The following is a 22,152-nucleotide window of genomic DNA, read 5'->3' as shown; positions in this document are numbered from 1 at the left end:
CTACTTGTATACCTTGGTGTCAACTGGAAGCACAGTCATGTTCCCCGGTTTCTCTTACGGCTTTGTTGACTGGTCCAGGCACTGCAAACCCCTCTGGCCTTACCTGCAACCCTGTGGTTACCGCCACCCTTAAAGCAGCACAACGTAACTTTCAGCTTTTGTTGAGTTTGGCGTCTCCTTTGGACAAAAGCGGTAGTTCTTTACCAGTAGTGTGGCAGGGTTCCTACCATGCTCCTCAAAGTTACATAGTGCCAGTGAAGGCGATACAGACCCCTCAGACCATGACAGAGGTGTCATTAAACCTGTTGGAAGTTGATGTACCATCACAATGATGATGATGAAATATTATATTAAGGTGGAAAAGTTACGTAGTGTCGCTTTGAGATATGGTTCACATTTAGGAAACAGTTTAAATTTACTGCTCCCACAGTTGCAACCCCACTGGTAAAAAATCCTGTGTTTAAACCCACATTTACCGACTCCAATTTCTCCCTATGGCAGGATAAGGGACTGAAATGTTTTAAGGATCTGTATAAGGAAGGGGTCTTTTGCTCTTTCACAGACCTGGTTGCTGAATTCAATCTCCCACCCTCCCATCTTTTTAGAGATTTCCAGGTGAGGAACTGTGCCAAATCCTTGTTAACTAACTTCCCTCACCTTCCACCTGAGCAGCCATGGGGTGACCTTTTGCAATTTAATCCTTTACAAAGGTCTTTAATTTCAAAAATGTATAGTTCTATTCAGTCATTTGATGGTTATTTGACCACTAGCACAAAAGAGACTTGGGAGTGTGAACTAGGATTAGCTTTTGATCAATATTGGTGGGAAGCTGCACTGACGGTCATTCACAGGACATCCATTTGTGCCCATTTGACCTTGATACAATTTAAAGTTGTATTTAGATGTCATTATTCAAAGACAAGGCTGGCAAGAATTTTCCCAAATATGGTAGATGTTTGCGACAGATGTGCAGGATCACCTTGTAATCTTTCGCATATGTTTTTCTCTTGTCCAGCCCTGACACATTTTTGGCAAGTTTACTTCGACACCATGTCCAAGGTATTTTCAAAAACTATTGAGGCTTCATCACACATTGGCATTTTTGGTCTTCCTGAGGAATACACCCGATATTCTACTAAGGAATTGGAAGTAATGGCTTTCACCTCTGTGATTGCTAAACGCCACCTCCTTCTTAACTGGAAATCCACGACAGCTCCTTCCAGGACACAGTGGATTAACGAGGTTATGTCCCTTTTAAAAGTAGAAAAAAATTAGATACTCAAGAAGAGGAAACTTGGACAAATTCTATAATAAATGGCAACCGTTTATGGACTTTTTTGCTACAACCTAACTCCCACACCCCACACCCTTTTTATTTATTTTTATTTTTTAATTTTTTACTTGGGTTTTCTTTTTTTTTTTTAAGATCTTTACTTTTTGTCTATCCTTATGTTTATATGCCCAGTTAATTATTTCATACAGACTATGTCTATTTTATTATATTGTTTATTTAGTCTTGTTTTGTATTATCGTTATTTGTTCTTAAAAAATATGTAAATTTAAATTCTCTGATGCATACAACCATGTTCATTTCTGTCACCAATGTGCCCTGGCGTATGTAAGTGCCTTTGTTACTTTTGCATCAATAAAAAAATATGAAACAGAAAATATTATCTTATATACCCAGTACTGGAGTTGAGGGGGGATGGCATCCCCCCCTGAAATAAAAACGGTCCAAATCATCCCCCCCTGAAATAAAAACGGTCCAAATCATCCCCCCTGAAATAAAAACGGTCCAAATCATCCCCCCTGAAATAAAAACGGTCCAAATCATCCCCCCTGTAAAACTGTCATCCCTCCTTTCCATCCCTTATGTCATTTCATCAATGAATGTGGTTTTACTGCTATTTCAACATTTAGAGTCATCACCAGAAAAATAACACCAGAAAAATAACTTATTTGACAATTTTCACCTGTTTCAAGTAAATTTTCACTTGAAATAAGTAGAAAAATCTGCCAGTGGAACAAGATTTATCTTCTTATTACAAGCAAAAAAAATCTTGTTCCACTGGCAGATTTTTCTACTTATTTCAAGTGAAAATCTACTTGAAACAGGTGAAAATTGTTGTTTTTTCCAGTGATGAGTCTTGTTTTAAGTGTAATGAGATTTTTCTTTTACTAAAATGAGACACTTTAACTAGAAATAAGACAAATATTCTTGTTAAGATTGTGAGTTTTTGCAGTGATCCATGTTACTTATCCTGTGAAGGACAGAGTCATATTGATAAGTTCAGAAAAGTGTTTTTTATTGTTGTGTTTTGATGTATTTGATGTAAGCCCAGTGGATATTTAAAGCTTACAGAAGGCTGCATTTAACTGCTGCTATGTCATTCCTGCAGTATTTCTGCAGGTGTTTTGGTCACTGCTATTATTTGTAATATATTATATTATTTGTAATCACCACAAATTATCTGTCCCCATATGATCAAATCCACCATCCCCCTGATTTTTTTTTTCACAACTCGAGTACTGTATATATCATAATAATATTAATAATATCAGCAATTACTTATCATCTTTTTTGTGAAATAGAATTTCAGAATATCAAAAAAGGTATTTTGTTTCGGCCAAACTAAGACAAAAAAAATGAAATTATGATAATAAAGTCATAATAATATGAGAATAAAGCCGTAATATTACGAGAATAAAGTCATAATAGCTATTATGATAATAAAGTCGTAATATTACGAGAATAAAGTCATAATAGCTATTATGAGAATAAAGTCGTAATATTACGAGAATAAAGTTGTCATATTACGAGAATAAAGTCGTAATATTAGGAGAATAAAGTCGTAATATTATGAGAATAAAGTGGTAATTTATGAGAACTCAGGAAGAGAAACAGGAAGAGCTTCTTCTCCCTGTGTTAAAATGAGGAATATTGAGCATCTTGTGAAATATCAGTTTCACAAATAAGGAAATACTTAATCTTTTGGCACATCAGCATGGAATTATTATCAGTATAAGGACTTTAAAACGATTGTGCAACCGACTGCGTCTATTTCGAAGAAGGAACCACACAGACTTGGAAGAAATTGCGTCTTTTGTGGATCACGGTAAGTAGTAAAGTAAAATTTTCATTTCTGTGATCCAACTTCAATAAAGATTTTAGGAGAAGAAAAAAAATCCCTCCCACCGTTAGTTTCTTGGGAAATGTAGTTTTGAGTGCCTCTCCGCGCAGGTCAAACCCCCCACAATACACTACATTTCCCATAATCCTCTGCGACATGACACGTAGCGTCACTTGTGTGTTTACTGCATCACAACAGGAAAGCAGATCGTTTCCAACTCTCTCCACTGTTTTAAAATCCTATTTACATTTTTTTCCACTTGTTTTTTTTGTTTCTTCCGTTTTTGAATGTGTACTTAGTTTAAAATGAGAGCCCTAGCGCTGTTTTTGTCCTCTGATTCGCGCTAGCTCTGTGTGTCTATAGTTTCCAACATGTACACTTTGTTGTCAGGATTGTACAAGTACATGTTCCAGAAGGACGAGTACTGCGTCCTGATCCTGGGCCTGGACAACGCCGGGAAGACGGTACGTTCAAGCTCCGGCTCTGTCCTCGTTCTCTGATTACAAACCGAGTCTTTGATCGTTACACATCCCTCCAAGTAGCCTAGCATGCTGCTGCGTTAAGGCTGATTTATGGTTCCGCGTCACACCGACGCAGACCTACGGCGTAGGGTACGCCGTCGATGTAACGCGGAACCATAAATCAGCCTTTAGCCGAGATAAAAGCACACAATGCTGCCAAGTTGCTTGCATTTTCAAACAAGTATGAAGTATTTACAAAAAAAGTTGTAACGCTGTTCAAATTGTAAATAAAATCAAGTATGTACGAATTTCACAAACCCATATTTTATTCACAATATATCATATAAAGCATATCATATGTTCAAACATATTTGACCATTTAATTAATAATAATAATAATAATAATAATAATAATAATAATAATAATAATACATTTTATTTATAGAGCGCTTTTAAAAGATCTCAAAGACGCTTCACAGACACAAAGGTAAATGTAAATGTACTTTATTTCTATAGCACCTTACATCAACCTACAGGTTTAGATCCCATTCCCACATCACTTTTAAAGACATTTTATGAATTCTTTGAGGAACATATTTTAAATATAATAAATTACTCTCTTCAGACGGGTGTCTTCCCTGCCGCCTTTAAAATGGCGGTGGTGAAGCCCCTTCTGAAGAAGAGTAATTTAGATCACAGCATTTTTAATAACTACAGACCTGTATCCAACTTACCCTTTTTAAGTAAGATTTTAGAAAAGCTGGTTTTTAACCAAGTAAATTATTTTTTAATAAGAAACAATATTTCAGAGAAATTTCAGTCTGGCTTTAGGATGAACCACAGCACCGAGACAGCCCTTTTAAAGATTTTAAATGACATCAGGTGCAATTTAGATAACCGCAAACTGACAGTCTTGGTTCTACTGGATCTTAGTGCCGCCTTCGATACAGTAGACCATCACATTTTATTAAACAGACTGAAGCACCTGGTGGGCCTCTCTGGTGCTGTTTTTAACTGGTTCCGCTCCTATCTCACAGATCGATCTTTCTTTGTAAGTTTGGATACATGTTCCTCCAGAATGCATGAAATTAAGTGTGGGGTCCCCCAAGGGTCAATTTTAGGTCCGCTTCTTTTTAACCTTTACATGCTTCCCTTGGGGGACGTCATCAGGAGACACGGCATCAGCTTCCACAGCTACGCTGACGACACACAGCTGTACATCGCCGTGTCTCCTGATGACACAGGGCCACTTGATGCCCTTTTTAACTGTATTTTAGATATTAAGTCATGGATGGCAGATAATTTCCTACAGCTCAACCAGGACAAAACAGAGGTTTTAGTTATTGGTCCTGAAGGCCGGAGAGAGAAACTTTTACCAAAACTACAAGATTTTAAACCTTCGCAACGTGTAAAGAACCTGGGTGTTATTTTTGACTCTGAGCTCACTTTTATTCCACACATAAAGAATATCACGAAAATAGGTTTTTACCATCTTAAGAACATAGCCAGAGTCCGCCCGTTTCTCTCTCAGGCCAGCACGGAGGTGCTGATGCTTTTATCTCTAGTCGTTTAGATTATTGTAATGCCCTGCTCTCTGGTCTTCCTAAAAAGAGTATTAAGAACTTACAGCTATTACAGAACTCAGCCGCTCGCGTGCTGACGAGGACCAGAGGGCGGGAGCACATTACACCTGTTTTAAAATCGCTGCATTGGCTCCCCGTCCGTTTCAGGATTGATTTTAAGGTTCTTTTACTGGTTTTTAAGTGTCTTAACGGTCTTGGGCCATCTTATTTATCTGATCTGCTTTTACTGTATCAACCCTCACGGACCCTGAGGTCCTCTGGCACCGGCCTTTTAACCATTCCCCGAACCGCGACCAAAACCCACGGTGAGGCTGCATTCAGCCATTATGGCCCTTATTTATGGAACAGCCTGCCAGAGAACCTCAGGGCCGCAGAGAACGTTGATATTTTTAAAAGGAGGCTCAAGACGCACCTTTTTAGTTTGGCTTTTATCTGATCTCATTTACCTAGTGTTTTTAGCTATTTATTGTGTGTACTTCTTTAGCTCTTTTATCATCTCTAAAACTTTAATCCATTTTAGTGACTTTTTACTTTATGTTATTTATTATTCATCTTAAGTTTTATATAGATTTCTCTAAAATTTTATACTTTTAGGCATTTCTTACTTTCTTTTAATCTTTTAGTTTTTAGCTCCAGTGTTTCCTCAGGGGGGTCGTCCACACTGGGAGGTGTGCCTGCTCCGCCCATGGGGGTGTCGTCATGGGGATCCCTCAGGCCTGGGTAGCTGGGGGTGGGACTCCACCTTCTGTGTGGGGTCTGCCCCGGTCTGTCCGGGTTGGGGGGGTCTCTGTGGCGATACTCCTTGTGGTCGTGGTCGGTGATGCCTCTCGGTGTGGACGGCCACCCATAGGTAGTGTTTTCCTCACCTGGATCGTTAGTGCTAAGCCATGTCACCAGTCCACTTACTGTGTTTGTGTGTGTGTGTGTGTGTGTGTGTGTGTGTGTGTGTGTGTGTGTGTGTGTGTCGGTGTGGGCGTGTGAGTGTGTGCACAGGTATATGAGTGTGAGTGAGTGTGTGTGTACGCGTGGGGGGTGGGGTCGTATGGAATGTTTTAAATTGTGTTTTTTATTGTTATTTTATTCTGCATGTAAAGCACCATGTGTTGCATTTTATATTGTATGATTTGGCGCTATACAAATAAATAAAGTTTAAGTTTAAGTTTAAGGTGAATAAAACATACCATGAAAACCAAAGTATAAAAAAGTGTCGCCACAGTACTGGGTATTAAAAGCCGCCCTGAATAAATATGTTTTCAGTTTAGATAAAGATAAAGATAAAGGGCCAGGTCAGAGATGCACGTAAGTCCCAGGGAGTTTATTCCAGAGCTGGAACTGAAGAGGCTCGGTCCCCCCAGAGTACTGGAGTACTGGTCCCCCCAGAGCTGCTGCTTTCACCTGGGAGCTACTGGAGTACTGGAGTACTGTAGGACTGTAGTACTGTAGGACTGGAGTACTGTAGTACTGTAGGACTGGAGTACTGGAGTACTGGAGTACTGGTCCCCCCAGAGCTGCTGCTCTGACCTGGGAGCTACTGGAGTACTGGAGTACTGGAGTACTGGAGTACTGGAGTACTGTAGGACTGGAGTACTGTAGTACTGTAGGACTGGAGTACTGGAGTACTGGAGTACTGGTCCCCCCAGAGCTGCTGCTCTGACCTGGGAGCTACTGGAGTACTGGAGTACTGGAGTACTGGAGTACTGGAGTACTGTAGGACTGGAGTACTGTAGTACTGTAGGACTGGAGTACTGGAGTACTGGAGTACTGGTCCCCCCAGAGCTGCTGCTCTGACCTGGGAGCTACTGGAGTACTGTAGGACTGGAGTACTGGAGTACTGGAGTACTGGAGTACTGGAGTACTGGAGTACTGGAGTACTGGAGTACTGGAGTACTGGAGTACTGGAGTACTGGAGTACTGTAGGACTGGAGTACTGGAGTACTGGAGTACTGGAGTACTGGAGTACTGGAGTACTGGAGTACTGGAGTACTGGAGTACTGTAGTACTGTAGGACTGGAGTACTGTAGGACTGGAGTACTGTAGGACTGGAGGACTGGAGTACTGGAGTACTGTAGTACTGTAGTACTGGAGTACTGGAGTACTGTAGGACTGGAGTACTGGAGTACTGGAGTACTGGAGTACTGGAGTACTGTAGGACTGGAGTACTGTAGGACTGGAGGACTGTAGGACTGGAGTACTGCAGGACTGGAGTACTGTAGGACTGGAGGACTGGAGTACTGGAGTACTGGAGTACTGTAGTACTGGAGTACTGGAGGACTGTAGGACTGGAGTACTGCAGGACTGGAGTACTGTAGGACTGGAGGACTGGAGTACTGGAGTACTGGAGTACTGTAGTACTGGAGTACTGGAGTACTGTAGGACTGGAGTACTGTAGGACTGGAGTACTGTAGGACTGGAGTACTGTAGTACTGGAGGACTGGAGTACTGGAGTACTGGAGTACTGTAGTACTGGAGTACTGGAGTACTGTAGGACTGGAGTACTGTAGGACTGGAGTACTGTAGGACTGGAGTACTGTAGGACTGGAGTACTGTAGTACTGGAGGACTGGAGTACTGGAGTACTGGAGTACTGTAGTACTGTAGTACTGGAGTACTGGAGTACTGTAGGACTGGAGGACTGTAGGACTGTAGGACTGTAGGACTGGAGTACTGTAGTACTGGAGGACTGGAGTACTGGAGTACTGGAGTACTGGAGTACTGGAGTACTGGAGTACTGGAGTACTGTAGTACTGGAGGACTGGAGTACTGGAGTACTGGAGTACTGGAGTACTGGAGGACTGTAGGACTGGAGTACTGGAGTACTGTAGGACTGTAGTACTGGAGTACTGGAGTACTGGAGTACTGGAGTACTGGAGTACTGGAGTACTGGAGTACTGGAGTACTGTAGGACTGGAGTACTGTAGGACTGGAGGACTGGAGTACTGGAGGACTGGAGTACTGGAGTACTGTAGGACTGTAGTACTGTAGTACTGTAGGACTGTAGTACTGTAGTACTGGAGTACTAATGCATAGTATTACAATATCATTACTTTACTATAAAAGTACAATATAATAGAGAACAATACACAGCAATGGTATAACAATATACTTAATAACTATATAAGAGTAGATATGCTGTATATACACTGGTTCATATATTTACCTCCAATTATAGACATAAAAATACTATAAATCTATATATCTACATATGTACATATAACTATAAATCAATATATATTAACAGAGATATAGATACATAAATACTGTACGTATAATACAACTCCATGAAGCTTAACGTCAGCTGAACACATGTCCAGAAACGCAGAATGCTTAAGAGTCACAAAAACACACATTTATTCATAAAGAAAGTAGACATGTTGATAGTGACATAGAGTTTTTAGCAGTACTTTGTCAGTGACTGGCAAGCTATTTATTGCGATTAGTGAGGTACAAGAGGATATGAGTAGTTAGGAGTGATGGTGATAGTAGTTGGTAGTTTAGTCGGCCCGTCATCCATGTTTCAGGGAAGAGCGAGCCGTGGTGAATCCAGCTCTGATCTGGATTTAACACAACACAATAATAATGGTACAAAATCCGTGTGTGCCTGGAAGTGATTTTTTTTCATAAGCTTTTAGAATTAAAGGAGCATGAGGCTCCTTTTAAGAAATGAGACTCTCTAGCGCCACCCTTCGCCACGACGGCCGTTGGGGGTACTGCAGCCAACAGTGAAGCCGGCACGGGAGAACGGGGAGAACGTGCATGCAGCGTCATGTGACGTCACATCCGCAGCCCAGCGCGGGAAATTTGGGCCCGAATTGCAGCACATTTTGCAGCACACAGCCTGTTCAAGGCAACAGAGAGATACACTAGAGGAATCATTCTTTTTGGTTTGGAACGCTTCATCTGAGATTATTACTAGAAAACTTAAAATGTATACAAATTTTTTTCATAAATCCTGCCTCAAGCGGGCCTCCCCTGACCGGGGGGTGCACGGGCGGGCGCGGCGGCGGGGTGGCACCATTCCCAGGTATCTATGTCTTATGTTGTCAGTATGAATGGGAGGATGTTGGACCGTTTCCCCCTCCGTCTGGGGGCTCCGGCGGCGCCGGGGGCGCCCTTGGAGGTGCGGTGGGGCCCTTGCCCGGCTCGGGGGGCCGGCCCCCGTCTACTGGACGGCCGGTGGGGGGACGCGGGTGTCTTATCAGGGCCGGCTTTGCTGGTCCTGCTTCCTGGCTTCGGCCTCCGCTCCCCCTCTTGCCCCCCTACACGATTCATACGCACATAGGCGAAAGGCGGGGGGGTCCGGGTCGTGGGGGGCACTGTCCCGCGGGGCCTGGCACTCCCCGCCTCACGGTTTTAACAGCAAAATAGACACTGCACATTCAACACTTAATAAATACATTTGACAAGGACACGTAGTTCGGGAGGGGGGGGGGTCTGTGTCAATCGATACTTGGCCCTCCCTCCTCCCTGTTTTTATGGCATTAATCACATGCACTCAACACAAGGGGCGGGAGGGGGTCCCACATCGCCCGCGTTCCCTCACCGGCCTGGGCCTGGGACGGGTGGGTCGGGTTACCCGGGCCTGGCGGGGCCCGCCGTGCAGCCTGGGGTGCCTTCTGGCGGTGCTGGATCCCCCCGGGGAGGGGGAAACGGTGCGTGATTGTATGTCTGTGTCGGTGGGAATGCGGTATGGAAGGGTCCTGCCATGGAGGATTTGAGCCTCCATTGGCAGGACATCAAAAACTTAATAATTTATCAATATTATTTTATACAAAGATGGTTATTATTATTATTATTATTATTATTAGTATTATTATTAGTATTATTATTATTATTATTATGTATAGTATATTATATTATTATTAGTATAGGTATCGAATAGGTGAATGGATGAATGAATGGGATGCCTGGGTCTGGGGCCCTCCGTTGTCGGGCCTGCGCGGGTGTCGCCTTGTTGGGGGGTTCCCTCTCTCCGGGCCCGTCTCCGGTCCCCCCCGCTGCCTCTACGGCGGGGCGCCCCTCTGGTCTTGGAGGGCCACTTTCGTGGGGGACGGGTGCGCCTGCCGGCGTCGGCGGCCGGGGCGGCTCTGTCTCTCCGGGCAGGCTGGCCCCCTGCCGGGTGGGGGTCGTTGGCCTGAAGGGTGAGGGCCTCCTGGCCGCGTGTCCGGCCCGGACCGGGTGGCCGGGGATTGCCTGGGTCGCGGTCCGCCGCCGCGGGATCCCTGGCTGCTTCTTTCCGCGCCGTGGGGGCCCCGCCCGCGGGCCCCCTCGGCCGCCGCCGGGTGGGGGGGGGGGCCTCGCAGGCGGTGGGTTGCCTCCCTCCTACTTCTCCCCTCTGTGGGGTTGCCGGTGGCCTGGGTTCCGGGCTCTTCCTTGTCGGCCTCTGGTCTCGCGGGTGGCGGGGTTGCTCCCCCCCCTCCCCCACTAAAGATACACTTCAGGTGGAGCTTTGTTTGGTTTATTACACACACACACACACACACACATATAGTCATTTAGTCACATGCATACACACACACACACACACACACACACACACACACACACACATACATGCATGATCATATACATACACACACACACACATAGACATACACACTGGCTTGTTCACCTGCATGCTGGCTCTCTAGTTTTTGGGTTTAGGTAGCGGTAGCGATAGCTTAGCTCAGACTGCGATCAGATCTCAAGATTTAGGTCGATTGCTGTTCGTGTTTTGGATGGCTCCGTGCCGGTTTCGTGCTTTGTTTGTGGTTTTTTTTGTTGCAGATTTCCAGTGCTTGACGTGTGTCTCCGTGTGTTCCTGCTTCCTGGATTGGCAGTGGATGTCGTCACCCCACCCCCCCCCCCCCCCCAAAAAAAAAAAAAAAAAAAAAAAAAAAAAAAAACACTGGGTTTGTATGTGTATATTTATGTATGTGTACGCATATGTGTGCGTATATATATGTATATATTACATATAGTAATAATGCACATATATACACTTTTGGTTTCTACCGTCATGGTATCAATCAATAATATGTGTGCAGACAAGGTAAAAAAAAAAAAAAAAAAAAAAAAAAAAATCCTGCCTCAATCCTGCCTCATGCTCCTTAAAAAAAAAAAAATGTTAAAGTTGTATTTTTTCATACAACTTTAAAAACATTTTGAGACATGTTTGTTGATTTTTCTTTTACTAATCTTTCTCCTAAATATCATTAAAAATTCCACTTGATTCTACCAAAAGTAAACTATTCACAACAAAACTGTGTGCAGCCTAAACTAGTAAGAAGAGCCGTCACCACCTTCTGCTCATCGATTTGCTCCATAAATGTAATCTCACACATGAAACCAGTGGATGTTGTAAAAATGTAACATTTATGCGTCATTCTTGTTTTGAACTGCGGCGGTCCAAATACTGACTGATGTCTTGAATCACGTTAAAAATACGCGCTTTGAATTGTGTTCATACAGTCAGCAACAGAACAATAAAATATCAAGAGTAAACAAAAATGACTATAACGCTGTTGTTTAGGGTTTTCTATCAAATAATGAAAGAGTGAATTGAGGATTGTACCGTTTCCTGTTTTATTGTTCGCAAGGAAGTCGATTAAATGGCTTTCCCAATGAGATGAAGCTGATCACATATATCAACAAAATAACTCCTAATATACCTTTTATAACATTATTATTATTATTATTATTATTATTATTATTCATGTGAAGGTGATAGAAAACACCTGGACATTATTATGTTGTTATAAATATTGGACTTATTTTCGAAAACAGAAAGAATCCTTGTCTGCTGTTTCCATGGCGATTGAGCTGCCTTGTTTCCTGTTCCTGTTTCTGACTGGTGTGTTTGTCTTTGTTCTTCTGCAGACCTTTCTGGAACAAACGAAGACAAAGTTCAGTAAAAACTACAAGGGAATGAATCTGTCAAAGATCACCACCACGGTGGGCCTAAACAGTAAGTGTAGCTGCAGTGGGAGCGCGGGGTCTCCGGTTCCACGCCGGTACAACCTTCTGCACAACCTTTGTTCCTGTCCCTGTCCCTGTCCCTGTCCCTGTCCCTGTCCCTGTCCCTGTCCCTGTCCCTGTCCCTGTCCCTGTCCCTGTCCCTGACGGATCTCTGCTTCTCCCTCACAGTTGGAACCATCGACGTGGGCAAGGCTCGTCTCATGTTCTGGGATCTGGGAGGTCAGGAAGAGCTGCAGTCTTTGTGGGACAAAGTGAGTTACGGAATAAGAGCCAACCACGTCTCAGCATCACTCATATGAGGATATCACTCTGTCAAATATAATATACAGGACTGTCTCAGAAAATTAGAATATTGTGATTTTCTGTAATGCAATTACAAAAACAAAAATGTCAACTGGAATATTGCAAGCCTTTTATTATTTTAATATTGCTGATCATGGCTTACAGCTTAAGAAAACTCAAATATCCTATCTCAAAAAATTAGAATATTCTGGGAATCTTAATCTTAAACTGTAAGCCATGATCAGCAATATTAGAATAATAAAAGGCTTGCAATATTTCAGTTGATTTGTAATGAATCCAGAATGTATGACATTTTTGTTTTTTTAATTGCATTACAGAAAATAAAGAACTTTATCACAAAATTCTAATTTTCTGAGACAGTCCTGTAGTTCTTTATTTTTCTTGCTGTTGCTGCTGTCGTTTCTAGGTGTCTGTTACAGATGAGTTAGCAGCGTTGCTGCACGCTCCTTTTCTTTATATAGTCCTTGACTTGAGAAACTTTCAAATGTCTTATCAGCGTCGCTGTGTTGAAATTCTTTTATAACATTCCTCCTCGGGGGATTTCCTTTGCACACACTTTGCAAACTGAAAATGTGTTGTCCTTTTCGGATAGTGTAAAGCTCCCATAGCGGCGAGGCCGGTCACGCAGCCTTGGGACTCCTGGGTCTGACGTGTGGGAACGCACGCGCTGGCGGCGGTTTGTTGTTGTAAAGGCCATCTGATCGGCCCGTTTTGAACTATTATTTTGAAAACTCCGATCAAAACCGATAGGGGCGTTATCAGCCGATCCCAATCAGTTGCCGACGGTTGCCGATCCCGATCGGTTGCCGATCCCGATCGGTGCATCTCTACCAGTGGCTAGCCATTAACACCTCCTCATCCGTAACCTTCATCCTACTTTACAAAGGCCCAGTCCCAATCCCCCCCCTAGTCCTACTTTTCAGCCCTAACCCTAAATTTTGCGCGTTCCCGTGAGGGAAGTGGTGTCCCAATTCCTCTTTTCATCTAGGGGTAGTGAAGAAAACGAGGGTTAGGGAGTATCAATCTAGCATTCACAGCGAGGGATTTCAGATGCTGACCAGCTGACCAAGGACTAGAGAAATTTCCCAGAATGCTTTACGTCATCATTTGCAGACTGAATCAAACGAAAAAACATGACGGACATTTCTTATTTTTTAGTGAATAAAATCAATATTTTGAGTTAGTTTCTGCATAAAAATGCGTTTTGATTACATTTCTAGCGAGAAATATATATTTTACTTTCATAATATTCACTCAGTGAATGTACATAATCACTCGCTTGCACGTTGTTGCGTTGTATCTTCAGATCTCGCCAGAATAAAGGCTGATTTATGGTTCCGCGTTACACCAACGCAGAGCCTACGGCGTAGGTTACGGGGCGACGCGCGCTGTAACCTACGCCGTAGGCTCTGCGTTGATTTAACGTGTAACCATAAATCAGCTCCCGAGCCGGTGGCTCTTCTCATCCCCCGAAAACATCGGATCAAATTTCTTAACAGTCGTTATTTGGATAGACTGAGCCCAGGTTGGGGATCTTAACGGTTACTTTTACACCTGAAAAAATATTAAAACTTAATAAAGTGGCAACAGCGCTACAGGTGAAATTAAAACGGCTTTTATCTCTGGGCTTCCTGATATGGTGTGACGTATGTGCAAACGTAACTACGCAGTCGCTTACGTACCCGAACGTAAACCACGCAGTGACGTAGCAAGCAAAATGTAGGGGTGGTGCTGAAAAGTAGGAGTAGGGGGGGTAATGGTACAGGCCCCTGGGAAGATTACAAGTGCCCCAAAATCTGTGGTTTAATTTTTCGGGGTAGTGGTAGTGAGGGAGGGCTAGTGGTAAAGTAGGGGGTGTATTGGGATTGGCCCTTAAGCAACCAGTAGTTTGCACTAACATGGCGTCGGCTTAACGACACTCTCAGTTTTTGATTTGACCATTGAATCAACATGTGAAATTGGGCTGTAAACGTCTGCCGGCAGCTCTGCAGATGTTGCTGCAGATGTTGCTGCAGATGTTGCTGCAGGTGTTGCTGCAGATGTTGCTGCAGATGTTGCTGCAGATGTTGCTGCAGATGTTGCTGCAGATGTTGCTGCAGATGTTGCTGCAGATGTTGCTGCAGGTGTTGCTGCAGGTGTTGCTGCAGGTGTTGCTGCAGATGTTGCTGCAGATGTTGCTGCAGATGTTGCTGCAGATGTTGCTGCAGATGTTGCTGCAGATGTTGCTGCAGGTGTTGCTGCAGATGTTGCTGCAGGTGTTGCTGCAGGTGTTGCTGCAGATGTTGCTGCAGGTGTTGCTGCAGATGTTGCTGCAGGTGTTGCTGCAGATGTTGCTGCAGATGTTGCTGCAGATGTTGTTGCAGGTGTTGCCGCAGGTGTTGCCGCAGATGTTGCTGCAGATGTTGCTGCAGGTGTTGCTGCAGGTGTTGCTGCAGGTGTTGTTGCAGGTGTTACTGCAGATGTTGCTGCAGGTGTTGCTGCAGATGTTGCTGCAGATGTTGTTGCAGGTGTTGCTGCAGGTGTTGCTGCAGGTGTTGTTGCAGGTGTTACTGCAGATGTTGCTGCAGGTGTTGCTGCAGATGTTGCTGCAGGTGTTACTGCAGATGTTGCTGCAGGTGTTGCTGCAGATGTTGCTGCAGGTGTTGCTGCAGATGTTGCTGCAGATGTTGTTGCAGGTGTTGCTGCAGGTGTTGCTGCAGATGTTGCTGCAGATGTTGTTGCAGGTGTTACTGCAGATGTTGCTGCAGGTGTTGCTGCAGATGTTGTTGCAGATGTTGTTGCAGATGTTGTTGCAGATGTTGTTGCAGATGTTGTTGCAGGTGTTATTGGGAATTTATTACATGGTACTCAAAGTCTGCAATTTAACCCAATAGTCATTCAGTTGTTTCAAATCCAGCGTATAAAACATTCTTAGATACTTAAAACACAAAATGTAGAACTCTGGACTGAAAATGAACATATATATATATATATATGTGTATATATATATATATATATATATATATATATAATTTGTTATTTGTCAAGTATCAACCCACCTGAAAATGTAATAAATTCCCAATAATGTAATAAAGTATTACATTATCGGTAAAAATGTTATTACAATATCAGTCAGGATATTTTATTACATTATTGGTGAAATTATTACATTATTGGGTTTTATTACATTTTTGATTGAGTTAAGTGCAAATTGTATTCCATTTTCAGGAAATGATTACATTATAGGGTTCCCATGATCCCCCTCCTGAGTCCTACATGACCACATCTGTCCGTTTCCCTGTACTTGCAGTACTACGCCGAGTCCCACGGGGTCATCTACGTTATTGATTCCACAGATGAGGAACGCCTGTCAGAGTCAAAGGAGGCCTTTGGTGAGTGACCCCTCCTCTTCTCATGTAAATCAGTGAGCTGGTCCTGTGGAGGAACTAACTGCTACTTCTGTTCCCTCCAGAGAAAATGATCAGCAGCGACACCTTGGAAGGCGTTCCACTCCTGGTTCTGGCCAACAAGCAGGACGTGTCGGTAAGAACCCACTCACCCAGAGTTTTCACCTTCCATTTCTTACTGGAGTATACTTTTTCTGTTTTATTTATTTATACATTTAAACTCTTTCATTTGAACATCACTTGCAATTAGAAGTTTCCACTGAATACTATTCACTGTTTTCTGATCCTTTAGACCAGGGGTCGGCAACCCAAAATGTAGAAAGAGCCATATTGGACCAAAAACAAAAACAAATATGTCTGGAGCCGCAAAAAATTAAAAGTCTTGTATCAGCCTTAGAATGAAGGCAAAAGGCGAAATGTCGAGAAAAAAGTGGAAATGTTGAGGAAAAAGTGGAAATGTTGAGGAAAAAGTGGAAATGTTGAGGAAAAAGTGGAAATGTTGAGAAAAAAGTCAAAATGTCGAGAAAAAAGTCCAAATTTTGAGAAAAAAGTCAAAATGTCGAGAAAAAAGTCCAAATTTTGAGAAAAAAGTCGAAATGTCGAAAGAAAAAAGTCGAAATGTTGAGAAAGAAGTCGAAATGTTGAGAAAAAAGTCGAAATGTTGAGAAGAAAGTCGAAATGTCGAGAAAAAAGTCGAAATGTTGAGAAAAAAGTTGAAATGTCGAGAGAAAAAAGTTGAAATGTCGAGATTAAAAAGGAAAAAGGAAGGAAAAAAAAGAAGAAAAAAAGAAAAAGGCATTTGATGGTTAAACATAATAAAGTGTTTTCAGGTGGTCCCTGTGTTGTTGTTGTTGCTGCTGCAGTGCTGTTGCTCATGTACGGTGCTGCTTCTCTTCCCAGGACTGTTTGTCGGTGTCGGACATCAAAACAGCCTTCAGCGACAGCGCCCCGAAGATCGGGAAACGTGACTGCCTGGTGCAGCCGTGCACGGCCCTCACAGGGTAAGACTGCTGCTTCTATCAGCTCACAAATACATCTAAACTAACAATCAGACTCTGAACAGCTGCTTCATGCTTTATCTCCACTAGATTAGATTATTGCAATGCACTTTTTGCAGGACTGACAAAGCAAGTGTTACATAAACTCCAGCTTATTCAAAATGCTGCAGCCAGAATTCTAACAGAAACCAGGAGGTATAAACACATCACTCCTGTTTTATCCTCTCTGCACTGGCTCCCTATTAAACAAAGAGTAGATTGTAAAGTACTTCTTCTTGTCTTTAAATCTATGAATGGCTTAGCTCCCTCCTACATAGTTGACATGCTGACTGAATACATACCGGACAGATCCCTTAGATCAGGGGTCGGCAACCCGCGGCTCTAGACACGCTAGTGGCTCCCTGGAGCTTTTTCAAAAATGTTTGACCTTTTTTTCCTTTTTTTCTTTTTTTTCCTTTTTTTCTTCCTTTTTTTTCTCTTTTTTTCTTCCTTTTTCCTTTCCTTTTTAATCTCGACGTTTCGACTTTTTTCTCTCGACGTTTCAACTTTTTTCTCAAGATTGTACTTCAACATTAATCTCAACATTTTTACTTTTTTCTCAACATTTCGACTTTTTTCTCAACATTTCGACTTTTTCTTGAAGTGCATAATGAAAAAAAAAATCTTCCCCCAGTTATAACTAATATAGAAACATGCAGCATGTGTTGTCTTCATTCTAAGGCTGATACAAGACTTTTCATTTTTTGCGGCTCCAGACATATTTGTTTTTTGTGTTTTTGGTCCAATATGGCTCTAAAACATTTTGGGTTGCCGACCCCTGGACTATAGGGTCATCCTAACAAGGACTTGTCTGCTAGAACCCCCACCAGACGATTGTCCTCTTAATGAATGTTTTCATCTTGGATGTGATCAGTCTTCCTTCAACAGGCTCAATTCAATTCAATTTTATTTATATAGCGTCTAATACAACAGATGTTTTTCTCTAGGCGTTTTCCAGAGAGCCAGAACATGCAGGCTCGTGTGCTTCAGGCTTTAAGTGAACTGTAGTTAAACCTCTACTTAAAAACCAGCTCGTCTCCAGGTCCTACAGGTGACGTGTTTCCCTCTTGCTCTCCTGCAGGGACGGCGTAAACGAAGGGATTGAGTGGATGGTGAAGTGCGTCGTGAGGAACATTCACCGTCCACCCCGACAGAAGGACATCACATAAGACGGCCCCACTTCCCCCGGCGCTCCGGCACGTCCCTGTGGACCTGGAACTGATGACGTATCGGCCCTGTTTCCCAGGACTCAACTCTTTAGGACTTGATTACAGTCTGACGGACGTTTCCTCACCAGCACCGCTGCAGACTCACATCTCTGACAGTCTGCACACATGAAATACTTCAGGCTCTAATCAGGTGCTCACATTAATCTCTCCTCATCGTTAAGTGTTTCCCCCTCCGTCTGCGTCCCCTCTTCTTCAGCCGGGGTGGTTGCAGCTCTCAGTTCCACGTTAGAGACTGAGACGAGCCGCAGGTCCAGATCACACGGGATTGTGAGTGTGTTCTCTGTGACGTCAGCACGGCTGCAGCCGTACGCAGGGGAACTCACCGGAACTCTCCTGAACTCACCTGAACTCTCCTGAACTCTCCTGAACTCTCCTGAACTCTCATCAGACACGTCACCATGGAAACTGTTGCTGGGAGAGATGCAGAGAAGAGATGACTACATGTACAGACGTGCAGAAGTTACTACGCCCTCTCGCTATTCTACTTCTTTGAGAGTGTGTGTAAAGATATGATACAAATAATCTGATTGTGTTGGATCTTAGTATTTGGTGTAAAGGACCTCAGATTAACAACAAAATATTCTTTTTTTTTCTTCTTTCTTTTTTTTTAACTGTCGTTATTTAAGCAAAAAAGAAAACCCGCTGTGGGCGATACGGTGTACATCCATGATTCAGTAGCTTGTAGTAACTGACAGTACTTTGGTTAAGGGTCAATGACCAATAAGGATTTTCAACAGGTCAATTTTTTGAGTTTTTTGTCAAGATGAATTGGCACTAGCCTTAAAAAAACTTGTGGTGCAACCATGATTCATATTAAAATAAATTAATTTCCTTAACATCTTTACATCTTTTTTTTTTACAAGTTTTCAGTATTATACAGAAATGGTTGTTTTTTTAATGGTCGCGCCACATGATATTTCATAAAATGGACATCAGTCAAACTTTGTTTGTATATTATGATGGAAATATAAATACAAATGTGTTGCAATCTTACACACTACAAGACACTTCAGAAATCATGCCAAATAGAAGAAGATTGATTTAAATACATTTAGAGTGATTTCAAAAAAGTTTTCACGTGTTTGACGCTTAAAACAACAGCAAAATCCCAAATAACTAGTATTTTTTGTAAAATTCAAGTGACTCCATATGTGGGACAGGTAGTTCATATATCTGGTATCTTCTTATCCATTTAAAGGAGCTTGAGGCAGGATTTCTGAAAAGAATTTGTATACGTTTTAAGTTTTCTAGTAATAATGTCAGATGAAGCGTTCCAAACCCAAAAGAATGATTCCTCTAGTGTTTCTCTCCGTTGCCTTGAACAGGCTGTGTGCTGCAAAATGTGCTGCAATTCGGTCCCGAATTTCCCGCGCTGTCCTGTGGATGTGACGTCACATGACGCTGCATGCACGTTCTCCCCGTTCTCCCGTGCCGGCTTCACTGTTGGCTGCAGTACCCCCAACGGCCGTCCTGGTGAAGGGTGGCGCTAGAGAGTCTCATTTCTTAAAAGGAGCCTCAAGCTCCTTTAAACCTTTTTTGAATTGAAGAAAAAATCAGTTTTTCAGAAAATATAGGCATCACGTCATTGACCCTTAATCAGAACCCAGAATCTTTAGATTTGCTGATGTTTGTGATCATTGCCCTGTCACATGAACCAGCTCTAGCTGTCAGAATAATCCATTGATTGATTGATTGACTGATTGACTGAAGATGCTTTCTGACAGTACCTTCCAAGCAGACCACATTTGTTCAGTCTTCTGCTAACTGAACCTTCAGCGTTGTCAGTGAGGCCTGTAGGTTGTGAGATGTAACGGGGTGTATTTATTTCTTTAAGTACTTCCTAGTCTGACTTGGGGGTGAATTCCCCTGGACGGTGACGTCTCCTGAGGAACAGAACCATCTCCACGCTGGTGGTCAGGCTGAGAATGCTCCATGGTTAATCCCAGACTGATCTGAGATGGTTTCCTGATGGATGTGTAGCAGTGCTTGTTTCAACCCTAATAGCTATAGGGGGGGGGGGGGGTTGTTTGCTCTCATCTACTACTAAGACCCACAAGGGGGCGCCAGCCTGCACATGAGAGGAGAAGAAGATGATCTAAATGAATGTTAAAGGTGATCCAGGGGTCTGTTCTTCCTGACACTTGATCAGGGAATCTAAACCTCTGCAGCTTCAGCCCCTTCACCTCTAAATACTTCCATGCAGCTAATGAAACTTCAGTCTTTTCAGCCTTTTTTTCCAAATGTTTGCTTGGCTGGAGACTCACACTGCAAAAACTACAATATTTGTCTTATTTCTAGTTAAAATGTCTCATTTTAGTCAAAAACTCTCATTACACTTAAAACAAGAGTCATAACCAGAAAAATAACTTGTTAATTGACAATTTTCACCTGTTTCAAGTGGATTTTCACTTAAAATAAGTAGAAAAATCTGCCAGTGGAACAAGATTTCTTTGCTTGTAATGAGAAGATAAATCTTGTTCCACTGGCAGATTTTTCTACTTATTTTAAGTGAAAATCCACTTGAAACAGGTGAAAATTGTCAATTAACAAGTTATTTTTCCTGGTAATGACTCGTGTTTTAAGTGTAATGAGAGTTTTTGACTAAAAATGAGACATTTTAACTAGAAATAAGACCAATATTCTTGTTAAGATTGTGAGTTTTTGCAGTGCAGACGGCTGCTGTGTTGAAGCTGCTCCCGGTTCTGGTTCTGGTTCTGGTTCTGGACCGGTGCAGACCCGGATCCCCCGGATCAGTCCCACAGTCGTCAGGTCGTCCCTCCTGATGTTTGTCACATTTGCATTAAACTGGTTTATTGTGTCCTGTATGGATCAGTCATTTAAAGGGACACGTAGTTGAGATGTTTAAACTGAGAGGAAGTGAATAACGTGATGTGAATAAACCCTGACCAACAATCACTACGTTTACATGCAGTCAGAATTCGGGTAATTGCTAATATTCCGGTTACTGAAACATTGGGAATATTCCGTTTACATGGTAATTAATCATTCAGGATATCTGGATCAAACCAGCGACGCACGGAGAACGTGATGACACAATTACCGTCATTTCTGCTTCTTCTTCCTGTATCCAAATTCAAAACAAATGCTGCTTCACACAACTTTTCTCTCACCTTCTTGTAAATCTTCTATCCCGGTACTTTCTACCGTCTACAAATGCAGAAATGTTCATATCCTTCATTACATTTATGAAGTGATTAGTCTCCTCCTGGTCTTGGTTTCTCCGTGTTTAGAAGAACTTCCTGGACTCAAAAGACCAGGATTCCTTGTGAACAGAGCATGTGCAGAAAACACATTCCTGTTCCGTTTGATGGGGATATTCTGTTTGGTGTTTACATGACGCAATATTCAGGTTTTAAAAGGAGTAACCCAGGGCTCATATTCGGGTTTTTAAAAACCTGAATATGAGCAAATTCGGGTTATTCAAAGGGGTTATTGGTGTTTACATGGCCGTGCAAATTCGGGTTATTGCTAATATTCTGGTTTTAAAGAGTTATTGATGCATGGAAACACAGTCTGTCACGTTAGAGTGGGTCTGAACAGGAATCCAGCAGGAATAGGTGGACGTGGAAGAGGACGGGAGTCTCCATCCTCACACTGAACCAGTCTGAACTCACTCTTCCTCTCACCTTCTCCCAACACATGAAACAACATGACCCTTAATGTTTACAGAAAACACATAAAAATATTGATTACTTTCAAACTATATGTCGCTGTTTATTCTTCCAACTGTCCACAAAAACATTGCTTATCTAATAATCCTTTAGTGTAAAAATGAAATAGTATGGTGATTGTGAGGACAAATACAACCTCAGATCAACAAGATCTCACACCTGCTTTCACCACATCTTTTTTTAATTACCAATAATAGTGACGACACTAATGGCACTTTTACACTAGTTAGTTAGTTAATTTTATTTGGTCCATTAGTGAATCAAAACATGCACCACAGTAAAGCTGGATACATAAATAAATGAACCAAAAAAGGTGTAGACTGAAGCCGTAGCTTATATGATGCCTACCCTTTTTTACAATACATCACAATAAATCA

General features: G+C 42.5%; 2 protein-coding genes across 2 annotated transcripts; one reads left to right on the top strand and one right to left on the bottom strand.

Moving 5' to 3' along the window:
- The first annotated feature begins 3,292 nt into the window (after positions 1 to 3,292).
- arfrp1 (ADP-ribosylation factor related protein 1) lies at positions 3,293 to 20,423 on the top strand. Its single transcript, XM_061728155.1, has 7 exons — positions 3,293 to 3,595; positions 12,030 to 12,117; positions 12,297 to 12,379; positions 15,721 to 15,802; positions 15,883 to 15,953; positions 16,718 to 16,818; positions 17,936 to 20,423. The coding sequence occupies exons 1-7, from the start codon at positions 3,503 to 3,505 to the stop codon at positions 18,021 to 18,023; spliced, it is 606 nt and encodes a 201-aa protein (XP_061584139.1). The 5' UTR covers positions 3,293 to 3,502; the 3' UTR covers positions 18,024 to 20,423.
- Positions 6,401 to 8,149, bottom strand: LOC133449076 (dynein heavy chain-like; the record flags this gene model as incomplete). The annotated part of the gene is made up of 2 exons (XM_061728208.1): positions 6,401 to 6,412; positions 6,965 to 8,149. Coding segments are annotated over 2 exons (1,197 nt in total), but the record flags the coding sequence as incomplete, so codon positions are not given.
- Positions 20,424 to 22,152: the final 1,729 nt, after the last annotated feature.

The sequence above is a fragment of the Cololabis saira genome, chromosome 8 (assembly GCF_033807715.1).
Source record: "Cololabis saira isolate AMF1-May2022 chromosome 8, fColSai1.1, whole genome shotgun sequence".
In the NCBI taxonomy this organism is placed as follows: domain Eukaryota; kingdom Metazoa; phylum Chordata; class Actinopteri; order Beloniformes; family Belonidae; genus Cololabis; species Cololabis saira.
Note: the sequence above shows the minus strand (reverse complement) of the source record. Positions and strands in the feature narration are given on the sequence as shown.